The following is a 12049-nucleotide window of genomic DNA, read 5'->3' as shown; positions in this document are numbered from 1 at the left end:
AGTCTTCTCATGAACAGTTTAAGAGTGTAAGTGTACCTAGTTAGCAAATAGGTGTGGAAAGCGGAAAATGTAGCATTAGCAGCTCAAGAGCCTGACATGTTTTTCTTAGGATAAGGTGGAAATCAAAACAGAGCTGGAGAAGAGAGAACATTTCACTTACATTTGTCAGGAAGACACAAACACGTTGCTCTGTGTCTGCCTGGTGTGTAAATAGGGCAACTGCTAGCTAACAGGTTAGCAAAAGCAAATCTTCAAATGTTCAAATTGGATTCATGCATCTTTTAAACCTTTTTTTTTCATTTATGCGATGAAATTAAGTATTTTACACCTATAATGCAATCTTGCCCAAAATCTGAAATCATTGATAAAATACAGATATTGATATTGCTTATTTTTAGCCTAACTTACATAGACTTTTCTAAGTGGCCTTACATATACGTTGTTTTTTGTTAGCTAGCAACATGCTAATACTAAAAAAATAATTATAGTTACATCTTTAATCTAAAATAAATACATAAACACACACACAACATTTTTTATTGAATATATATAGTAGAGGGATTGCTATCAAATGTCTCATCTGTTCCGGTGAAATTAGTATTTTATTTTAGGTGTTGACCTAAATCCACAGTCTTTAAACAATGTGTACTGAATCGTTTTGTATAATGTAACCTTATGGTAATCTTTTTTACTTTGAGGTGTTGATTCACTACTTATGTTAATCATGTTATAGGACTCAGTTTAAAAAAATTACTAAGCAACGTCCCGTGTCCTTTAAACTGTAAACAGGTGCCGGAACATGAGACACACCTTGGTCCGGGCCAGCATGGGGGCTCCTTTCTCCAGCAGCAGCTCCACAGCCATCTCATGTCCACTCCGGGCCGCACAGTGAAGGGGGGTCAGACCATCCTACAGGACACATCAACACCAGACTATAGTATAAGACATTTAATACATACTGAAACTGATTTGGCTAAAACTTAAAGAACAACTATTTACTGATGTCCTTTTCAACATGCAGAATTCCTTTTCTGAAAAAGTTTGTTATGTCAGTCGAGGTAAAGCGTCCGACAGGCAGGTGTAGCCAGAGACTCGCCCAGGCCAGATGTTGTTTGTATTGGCTAGAATCATACATGGCTAATTACATGCCTGTTGTGCTAGCTAACACACAACAAAAATAACAACAAGCAGAGGTTTAGGATGGCAACTGTGATACTGCATTTAATCCAATGAGCTGAACTAAAAACAGCTTAAAGCTCATATTAACATCTGTTCTTATGGAGAAAAAAGAATGAGAGCTGGTTATTTGTATACTCCTGTGGATGTAGAGCAGAAAGATTCAACAAAGAATTAGTCGGCCTTCAAATAAATTCCCTTTTTTATCAGGACAGTCAATCTACACTAAACAGAACAATAAGATTACAATAGTTTGGCTTCTCGTGATACTCACCCTTGTTTTAGAATCAATCTGAGAGCCGCGGTCCAGTAGCAGGCCCACCATGTTAGTGTTGCCCCGCTTGGACGCCACATGTAGAGGAATAATCCCATTCTAGAGGAGAAAAAGTTAAAGTTTCAAACTTAAATTTAAGAATGCATAATAACTGTGTCTTGTCTTGAAGTGTTCCTGTGTTATACACTGATTATGTCAGATGCACTTCTTCTGTAGATAAGTGCACATTAACTCTTTATATTGTATGGAGGAAATGGCCATGTTCCTGAAGTGCAACGTTTCTACCTTTTGAAAAAGATTCAGTTTGTTTTTACTTGGTTAAATGAAGGTTAAAAACATAACCAATATTGATGACTCTTAAATGAGTCTGACACACTGCTTTTTCCTTAAAATGCTGTTCGATCTACCATCAGACTGAAGGATGGTATTCCTTAGACTGAAAGAAGATGAGGTTTTGTCCTAAACCTTTTAATAACATAGGCTTTAAAATGTTTGGCAACCTCCTTTTCAGCCACACAAGCATTCCCATGAGTCTTAAGAAAGTGCAGGGTGAGAAAAAAAGCTATTTTTATCCACACTGCTGCTTGCATGACTAAAAATAGGACATCTGTCTTTTCTGGGTAATATTAAAGTGACAAAATAATCATCAGAAATGACTGAAATATAACTGTGTATGCTATAAACATATCAGGGGTTTGGTGGGATGAGGTGAGGTGTGACAAGCACATATTGCTTTGGTCATGTAAACTGTCAGTAATAACTAAGTGAATAAGTTGCCAACAATACTATGTCATTTAGAGCACAGGTAGAATTATAGTTTCTTCTAAAGCCCTTATCTATGGTGGCCAACAGGTGCAACCGCGTTACAACGGCCCAAGACATTTTCATCAGTAGATACACGCTGCAGCTTCAGAAACAATTACAATATTAAAAAACAAATGTGCCCAAGCACATTTATGTATGTGAAGAAAAATCTTCACCAACTTGACAAGTCATGCACAGGGTTTACTAAAAGCGCTGCATAAACAAACCGCTAATAACTCAAGACGCTGCAAAACAAAAAACACTGCAAGAAGCTCAAAACAAAACGAAGACCAGGGGACACTAAAAAGTGACGCACACAGCTTGGACCGGAGCGCTTGGTGACGTTCAGGATTATAAAGTTGGACAACTGTCTCTGTTGCAGAGTTAGTCTGTTTCATAACTGTAAGTGTGTGTCAGTCTGAAATGACTAGTTTAGCTAACTAGCTTACAGCAGATCTGCTATAATAGCTGAAGGAAACATATGTTGACAAATTGTTCAAATAAGCCAATAAAACATTTTAGGTAAGTTTCGAACAGTGACAGTTGGTTAATGCAGAGCTTTGGTTAATACAGAGCTTTTAGAAATACTTTTTAGTATTTGTTGTCAATTGGTTTCTTCCTTTGTATGTGTGCGTCTCCCAATGGAAGTGTTTTAGGACATTGTGGCGTGTTTGCACCTGTCGGCCACTGTACTTATCACACCAAAATAACGGCGCATTTTTCATAAACTCCTACCCTTGCCGTGAAGTCCACGGCTGCCCCTCGGTTCAGAAGCAGTGTGGCCACATTCACGTTGCCATAGTGGGCAGCGATATGCAGGGGGGTGAATCCACTCTGGAAGACAGACAGGAAAGAGACAGACACACATATAGGAGGACAAGAGTTTGAATTAGCCTCGATGTAGTTAAGTCCTTGACCTTGAATCTTCCCAGCATGCAGCAGTTGCATCAAGCATCACAGGTGAACAAAAACAAAACTGAAACAAAGAAAATGTGAAGAAAGTTACATTTTGAAAATAATTCCTAATATCTAGTAACCATACACACAACCCCCAAAACACACTCAGAAACATCACTTCCATGCAGGTTATCAACCACAAAAAAAAAAAGAGAAGAAAGACCTTTCATAGGCTTTACAAAAACGTTTTGAAATGAAAAGAGAACTGAAACAGAACAAATAAATGTACAGTATACACAGAGTCATCCAGATTGACATGAAGATGGACAGACAATACTAACCTAACAACACCAAATGATAGTAAACTCATAAAGTTGCACATAACAAGAAGGGCATATTTCTGAGTAACACCAAAGTGCACTATGTGAACTGTAGTTCATAGAAGTGTAAGAATTAGAAATGAGGAATATATCATGAGGAAAGTTAGAGATTGGCAGAGCAGGTTGGAGTAGTTGTGAGATTCTTGCCTTACCTTTCCATTCTGTAAGTGTGGTCCGATTTAATGTGAAAAAGTTGTTTACAAAAGTGTGAAGAACACAGTGACTAACGTGATGGTTTAAAACTTTACACATTCAAAAGCTTCAATGGTGCAAATGATATGGTAGCGTGGATGCAACATGCTATTCTATGCCAAGTCCTTTTTAAAATCGGGAGGTTTCATAGTAGACTGGGACTGGCATTATTAAAATAAAAATAATTTCATCCTTTCAATTTGTGTGAGCATTAGGGATGTCAGAAATTTTAATGAAGGAAACAACATTCATCTTCATTTTTCAAAATAGCCGATCATGTGCACTCTAAACTGGAAGTTGGTTTTGAAATATGTCCAAATTGCTACGGAAATTGCTAACATGGAATCTGTAAAATGTGTCAAAGTCAACAAAATACTCAACATTATTTATTATTTATATTTTTCACATGATCTGCCAATTTATAATATAAATTGTGCAGTGTTATGCTTTGAAGTAGACTGAAAAATGTTGATCATAGGCAATTTCCTTATGGGCACACAAATAGAAAGGTTAATTTAAATTTGATTACATTTATTTATTTTTATTTTGTCGGCACTTGGCTTCCATACATAAGCATTGTATGCTCTAATTGAACCAATGCAGTTTGAACCCAAGCAGTTCATAGTGCATCTGTATACATCATGCAACAGGACAGGATTGACAGTTCAGACAGAGTGTGGACGATATACATTCACAGCTGTCACACAAATGTATCAACACAGAATTCATCAAATCAAAACATTGCAGGAAATGAACGTAATCATTCAAATAATTCAACAAACCTTGCATCTTAGTAATAATGATAAGAGGTATTTTTAAATATAATGAGGGTTGGATATGACCAAAACAAACTGGCTTCCTGAGTTGGTGAAAAATGAAGTATAAACTTGGGAGAAAAAAATAAAGTGTATGAAGACAGGGTATAAACAAATTGTGCAGTGCCTGCGTGCACAACACTGTAGATCGGCCTTTTGTGTAAGCCATGCATGTTGACCAGTTATTAAATCAACTTTAGAAACAAAAAAACCAATCTTCATCATTATACCATGCAGTGCTGTGAATTAAATAAAGGATGGAGGGAAAGTAAGGAAAAACAATGGAATGGGACAGTACAGTGAATCTGTGGAGAGTCAGAGGAGCGTGTGTACCTCAGTAGTCCTATTGACCATCATCTGAAGCAGGAGGAAGCAGGGAGGGAAACATCAGCTCAGTTAGACTTGTTGAACACATCACCCTCTACAGCAGTTGTGCTCAGACACTGACAGGTGACGAGGCTAGGAGGCGTTTCATTTACTCAGTTTGAACAAATAATCTTCTTTACATCAATACTGCTCTTTTTTGCAGCTTTGGTGTATGCTAACATTTGACTGCACTGAGCAGTGCCTGAGAGCTCAGAAACAATCAGCGGTGATACAGAGCAGTTGGACCGAGAAACACAAGCAGTCAGATGATGAGATAAGATAAGATGTACTTTATTGATCCCAATTTGGGAAATGTTTGATCTTATCTTATCTTAATCCATGGATTTGGTTACAGATGGCTATAACTAAAGTGCTTTTTCCCAGTATGTAAATATAAGTGTGCCCTCTGTGTGACAGCAGTGTGTCTCTTGTGTGTATATGTGTTGATCGTGACTGTACATAACGCTGTTTATAGCCTTCCCCTCTGGGCCCTACTGTGAGTCATATTGAGCAGGACTGCATCACAGCTAAACCACAAAAGGCATTATACTAAATGCATGCATTACCCTGTGATGCCCCCTCAGTGTTTTGTTACATAACAACATAATTGGTGCTTTTAAAAAAATGTAGAATATACTGAATAAATAACATTCAGTAAAATAGATAAACATTTGTTTGGTGCAGTTAATCATCGTCCCTCTAGCCACGTCACTGGTATCCCGTTACAGTAGTACAGTTACAATTAAGTGTTTGACATCAAAAGTTAACTTTGAATTTACACAAATCATATCATATATCCCATCTATTGCCAATGGTCAAAAAAGCAATATTAAATACAGCTTCCACCCCCCCATACGTTGCATGCAGCACCATACAACCTGCAGACAGTGGCACACTCCATGCAGGGGACAGGGCTACACTTAGACACCGGTGCAGCAAGGAAGGAGGGGGTGATGGGGGGAGGGATTAAGAGGTGGCGTTTAAAGAGAGGAAGGAAAAACAGGGAGAGGGCAGGTTAGTGGCAGGCACAGAAACACTGACGAGAGAGAGAGAGAGAGAGGAAGAAAGAGCACAGACAGACAGATGGGAGCAAACACACATGAACAGCTTCATCACCAATACTGAGTGGTCTTCTGTTCTACACTTATAGTTATCATACATTTAGACTGAGTACCCAATTTAAACCTGCTGTGAGCGTTATGAGGGTTTTGTATCTGGATAAGGGAAATCTTCTAACTGACCTGTCGTTTTCCGGTCAAATCTGACCGATCTGAACACTTATGATTAAAAAATGACCGCCATAGGAAATGAATGGTAACCAGGAGGGTTAATAACTGTCTAAAATATTGTAGTGCAATGACATCCCATCTGCCATAGCAACTATCGATAAGAGCTTCCGATAGAATTCCTTTCAGATATCTTGGTTAAACACTGCAAATACACAGTCTCTGTAGGTAGAATAGTGTCATCCATGGGACAGAGACTTCATACCATTAGTGGAAACTTAGCATTTAAATATCTTTGTCAATGGAAAAATATTACAACAGGGGACAGCATAGTCGTAAAGATATGTCATCACTGACGGGCAACACAGCTTAACCTTCTATAGGAAAGACAACACTGTGTTTAGATCTGTCATTACCATACACAGAACGGTTTCTCCCACACTTTACATGTGTGTATAGAAATGTCAGGACCGCAGGTGGGTGGAGAATCTTCTCTAGGGGGGACAGAGTGTCACTGTGGGTAGAAACCTCATCACTGAAGCCACTAACGGCATCATCAGCAGCAGAACTGTCCTTACCACAACTCCATCTCAACATTATTGGACTGTAAAATCACCCTCAATTTAATTGTATGTTGCCAGCTTTCCACCTACTCGCCTACTTTCTACATTCTGAACCTGAAATACCTAAATAATTAAATCAGCTACAGCCTTATACAATTCATAAACCTCATAAAAGTCATCATAACCACAGTATGGATACATAGGCACAAACAAATAGCTCCACATTAGCTTGACGTCCACACATGCCAACCCCCAGGATCTCAGAGCGTCCCTGTGCGTACCTTGGACTGGACGTCGGCGTTGTGGTCGTTCTGGAGCAACAGCGCGGCCGACTTGGTGTCGTCCTTTCGAGCCGCAATGTGCAGAGCAGGCAGGCGCACCTTGCCTTTAGTGTCATTCTCCAGCAGGACAGAGACCACCTGGTTGTGGCCCTGCTGCAGGGCGATGGCCAGGGGAGTGAAGCCATCCTGGGGGGAGGGGACAAGTTAGGGATCAGAAATATCTTGTTTCAAGAACTCTTAATTTGTTCAGTAAAGTCTCAAAAGTTTTATCTTTAAACGTCTAACACATGATTTGTGATTTGCTCAACGTAGGTAGAGCCTAACGCAGATAGATAGACATAAACACACTACCGTATATACTTTATTTATCCCAAGATGGGAAATTGTTTTGTCACAGGGGCATTTTAACAGTGAATGTACAAGAATTACAACATTTCTTAAAAATAGAATAAAATACAAATAAAATAAAGATAACAATTCAAAATTAAAAGTATAATATATACTTTCCATTTCCACAGCATTGGCTCCAACAATTCAGCTATATTATATTCAACACTTCTGCTCTCACTTACCAGAAAATAGCTATGGTCAACAAAATACTTATTACTATAGCACTTCCTTCATATGGTCAGAGCTGAAAGCCTACCAGGACAGGGAGGGGCTGCTCTACACTATATGGTAGGGTCTCTATACAACACCTGAAACAGGAAGTTTCCCTTACGGCAGATAAATAGAGATCATGCTGGAAGCAAAGCTCTAGGAATGTCAATGGTCCACTATGACCTTCCAAGTCAACCACTGGTCAGGACTTAAATGTCTCCACAAATACTGGATGGATTGCCATGACATTTTGTAAAGACAGTTATGGTCTGCATAGGATGAATTCTAATGACTTGCAGTGATCCCCTGATAATAATGGTAATTTACACCTTCCACTCGGTGCCATTAAATGTTGTCATTTGTCATCACAATTCCCCGATGATGTGTCCTAATGACTCACTGCTCCCATAAGTTTTCCTCTAGCGCTATACTAGCAACACATGTTCAGAGTGAAATGTCTACATCTCCAGGAGGGATTGCAATGAAATGTAAGATTGTCAAATAGTGGTTTTTTCACACTCCTCTCACCTCGGTAGCGGTGCTCTGGTTGCCTCCATTCTCCAGCAGGTATCGCACCACATCCATGTGGTTCTCCTGGGCGGCCATGTACAGAGGAGTGAATCCATTCTACAGCAAAGGCAAAAACAAGAGGTTAACAACAACCTACAGAACATGAACATGTGATGTTTATTTAGCATATTTAAGAGCAGTGAACTCACCTGAGACTGTGAATTGATGTCAGCTTCTCGTTTGACCAGGATCTTCACTACTTCAATCTGCCCAGCTAGAGAGGAGATGTGCAGTGCTGTGTTTCCTTTCTGGAATAGAACACATAAACTGACAGTGAGTATACATATTTCCAGTGGTGTGATATATTGAAGTACATTTTCTCATGTACTGTAACTAAAGGTCCCCCTATTATACCCTATTCCAAAAGGTTTGATTCTTGATGTTTGTAGGTTTAAATGCTAATGAGCAGCTGCTGGCCACAGCCCTCTGAGAAGTGAATGGTTAAAAAATAACACAATGGTGCTCGAGGAGGACTTCCAAGTGATAAGGTGAGCGGGTGTTGCCTTGGTTGCACAACCCAGAAAAACATTGTGACATCATAAAGTGACCAAATCTGATCAGCTCATTTTCAGACAGGTTTTTATATACAGTAGATGGATCAGGACAAAAAGAGAGGGGGTCTTTGTTCCTGTTAGGAATCTCTTAACACAGAAGGGACACATGTTTATGTAGAAAAGACATGAAGAAGTGGATTTTGAATAATAGGTGACCTTTAAATATAGACCTTTTAAGATTCTGGGTCCTTGTACTTTACTTAAAGGTCCCATGTCATGCTTTTCCGGTTATTACCCGTCCCCTTGTGTGTTATGAAGGTTTTTATGCATGTAAACGGTCTGCAGAGTCACAAACCCTCAAAGTTCACCCTATAGCGAGTACAATTCTAACACAGAAAAGACCTGTCTATACTGCCTCAGAACGCCTCATTAGATATTTCTCTTTTTCTTCCTGGGTACAGTGACGTGACCAGACCTCGCAGCGGCGAAACTGTGGCGGGCTTACACTGTAGGTATGCCGCGTTTGGGGGTGCAGGGTGCGGGAGCACCCCCCCCCCTTCACGCGTCCATTCGCGATGTCTCGCAATCTCGCAGATCCCACGTAGCAAGCAGGAAATGAAGCCAGCTCACACTGTCTGCTCCAGCAGCGAGCCCCGCAACGTCCCGCCAACACGGCACCCAGACCCCACGCAGCATTCTCATCTGTTTGTCCTTACTGGTGTCATTTTCTGGTTGCTAACGCCATTGTAACACATAATCACTGATGTTCCGCTGTAACGGTGGTGGACTCATCAGAACAGAGTGGGCGAGCTGACCAATCAGAGCACACTGGGCTCACAGGGAGGGGGGGCAGGAGCTCCAACAAGCCGTTTAGGACAGAGAGTGAATACACATACTATACAGAGATGCTGTATGAGAAACCAATGTGAGTTCGGAAAATTGCACAATATAAATATATTCTAGTAGACCTCAACAATGGAATTATGATCAGCAAAAATGGCAATGACATGGGACATTTAAAGTGGACCTATTATGCTATATTGGAAAAATATATTGTAGGGCCATACCTATACAAAACATGTCTGTGAATTTTTTTGCTTAAAATACCAAACAGTTCACCCATTGTAGCCATGTCTCATACTGCTCATACCCCTCTTTTGCAGCCCTGTTAGAGAAACGAGGATTTTGGGTCCTTAGCTTTAAAAAAAAAAAAAAAAAAAAAAAGAGGAAGCGGAGCTAATGCCTGATCAGAATTCTACCGGAGATAAAGTTAAATTCTGCTGTGATAAAATGCCATCCTGTTCTAAACCACATCAAGGATTATTTCTGAAACAGTATGGAGCTCAAATGCTTTTTCTCTTGCACGTTTATCACAAGGTGAGTTCCTTTTTTTATTTCCTGCTTTTTAAACACATGTGCTCTACAGTACAGGTTAGCTCTGAGTGTTAGCGAGGCTTGCTAATGTAAACAAAGACGAGATTACGACCAAAACACGTCAGGCATTGTTTCTGATATCAACTTTCTGTGGGTCCGCTGCCGATTTGACGTCATATCGGCAGCAAATCTGTATCCGCTCGTTGTACCCCCGTTTTTAAAAGATTTTGGTGCGTAGGAAAAGAGAAAGGGTTTTATTTTCTGACGCTGCGTGAGTTCCCCGACACACCGGGGACACATATTTATGCATAAAAGACATAAAAAAGTGCATTTTGCATGATAGGTCCCCTTTAAAGATGGGGTAGGTAATTTTGGAGAAACCAGCTCGAGTGCGCTAGAATTGGAAAATACACAACCGGAAAAAATCTGCCACTTCCTTCCAGAGCCCCTCCTCCAACACACACGTGCGCGCACATGACCAATGAGGGCACGAGATAAGTTTGTGCACAGATGGAAGGCTGACAGGCAGGTAGGCCATCCAGTTATTTTAGCCGGGCCGGCTCAGATGATTGGTCGTGCTTTTTACAGTACTACGGCTTCCACAAATGACATTTTTGTATGGATTTTTTGTCAAAGCATTTAATATATTCATTGCTATCGGGATGTTAAGAGCATTCCATGGAATATATTAAAAAGTGTTTTTTAACCCTAACCCTCCATTACATTTGGAGGGAAATAGTGTACTTTTTATTCCTTTATATTTATTTAACAACATTATTTAATAGTTACTTTACATATTCACATTATAAGCGAATACAAAATATAAATAAACAAATACATAAACTATGATATAAAATGATAGGTTAAGTTATACAGCAGCAGTATATAAAGTAAATAAATTAGCTCAACCTTTACCAGGTGTGATGAACATATTAATGAATTAATTAAAAAAATGCAGGTATTTATGATTCTAAAATGGGACATTATTAGTATTTCTACATTAAACTAAGGGGGAAAAAAATTCAATATACATGTAATAACTGGAATATTCCAGCCTACATTCACAGTAATCTGCTGTAGTGAAAATGTTGTGTACCATGTAGTTGTATTTTGGAGCAACTCCAACTATAATGTGTACGGGGAACTTCTCTAGTTACAGTAGTTGGAATGTTAACTACCACGCAAACCTCCATGTTTACTAGTCCACTATCCATATCACTTTCTTCTAGTGCTGCACTCTCTCATCTATTTCTAGACTCTTAGTCATCTGTAGAAGCTTACTTTCCTCAGTCAATGATCTGCCTTCTTCTCGTCATATTATTTAAAAATGTTAAACTCTGTGTTTATCAATCTACATCCAATCAATTACTCACGTTAAATAAATTATTTTGTGAGTATAAATATACTTAAAAAGACCTTAAAAGCGCACTAACAATCTAATGCAACCAATGGGAGGTGCCAATTCTTTCCATCCATTGTTTTGACACAAATAAAATGGCGCAGGGTAATGGTGCACTAAGTGGCACATTTTTTTGATTTCAGAATAACTCATTGTGACTAAAGTTGCAAAATAGCACTGCATTCGTAAGTTGTCTAATTTGTCTCCATTGTGACATGTCCCCATGCTTTAATGTTCTAAAGCTCTTTATTTTTCTCATACTGCCTGTGCTGCAGCACCTCTTTCCACCCTTTGTCTGACCAGAGCCCAGTCTGCTCTGATTGGTTAGCTGGCTTGCTCTATGGTGATCGGTCAACCATTTAGAGATGTCCCGCCCCTTAGCCTATCAAGTACAATGTGTTGGAGCGCTAGCCAATAGTAGAGTGAGTGTTCCATAGTGATGGTGACATCATATTATGGAAGTAAACAACAGACTCCTTCAGGCTGGGCATGCACCAGAACCTATACAATACTACAGAACAGGGAAAACCCCAAAAAGCATGATAAGGCCTCTTTAATAACAAAGTCCGAAATATTTAAATATTGGAACATATTCAGCTCTAAATAATTTAAACATCACTATATAGCAGCTGACCGTT

General features: G+C 39.4%; 1 protein-coding gene across 1 annotated transcript in view; it reads right to left on the bottom strand.

Annotated features, from left to right (window-relative positions):
• Window positions 1-12049, bottom strand: part of LOC307032072 (ankyrin-2-like) — an 80392-nt gene that overhangs the window by 53332 nt on the left and 15011 nt on the right. Inside the window, exons 4-10 of the mRNA XM_079669786.1 lie at window positions 8294-8392; window positions 8103-8201; window positions 6975-7160; window positions 4872-4895; window positions 2990-3088; window positions 1451-1549; window positions 811-909 (exon numbers count right to left, since the gene is read on the bottom strand). Coding sequence (XP_079525912.1) covers window positions 811-909; window positions 1451-1549; window positions 2990-3088; window positions 4872-4895; window positions 6975-7160; window positions 8103-8201; window positions 8294-8392 — 705 coding nt within the window. The remainder of the gene's footprint in view (window positions 1-810; window positions 910-1450; window positions 1550-2989; window positions 3089-4871; window positions 4896-6974; window positions 7161-8102; window positions 8202-8293; window positions 8393-12049) is intronic.

Source organism: Notothenia rossii, assembly GCF_949606895.1.
Source record: "Notothenia rossii genome assembly, chromosome: 3".
Lineage (NCBI taxonomy): Eukaryota > Metazoa > Chordata > Actinopteri > Perciformes > Nototheniidae > Notothenia > Notothenia rossii.
The sequence above is the reverse complement of the archived record's forward strand: the minus strand, read 5'-3'. Positions and strand labels throughout refer to the sequence as shown.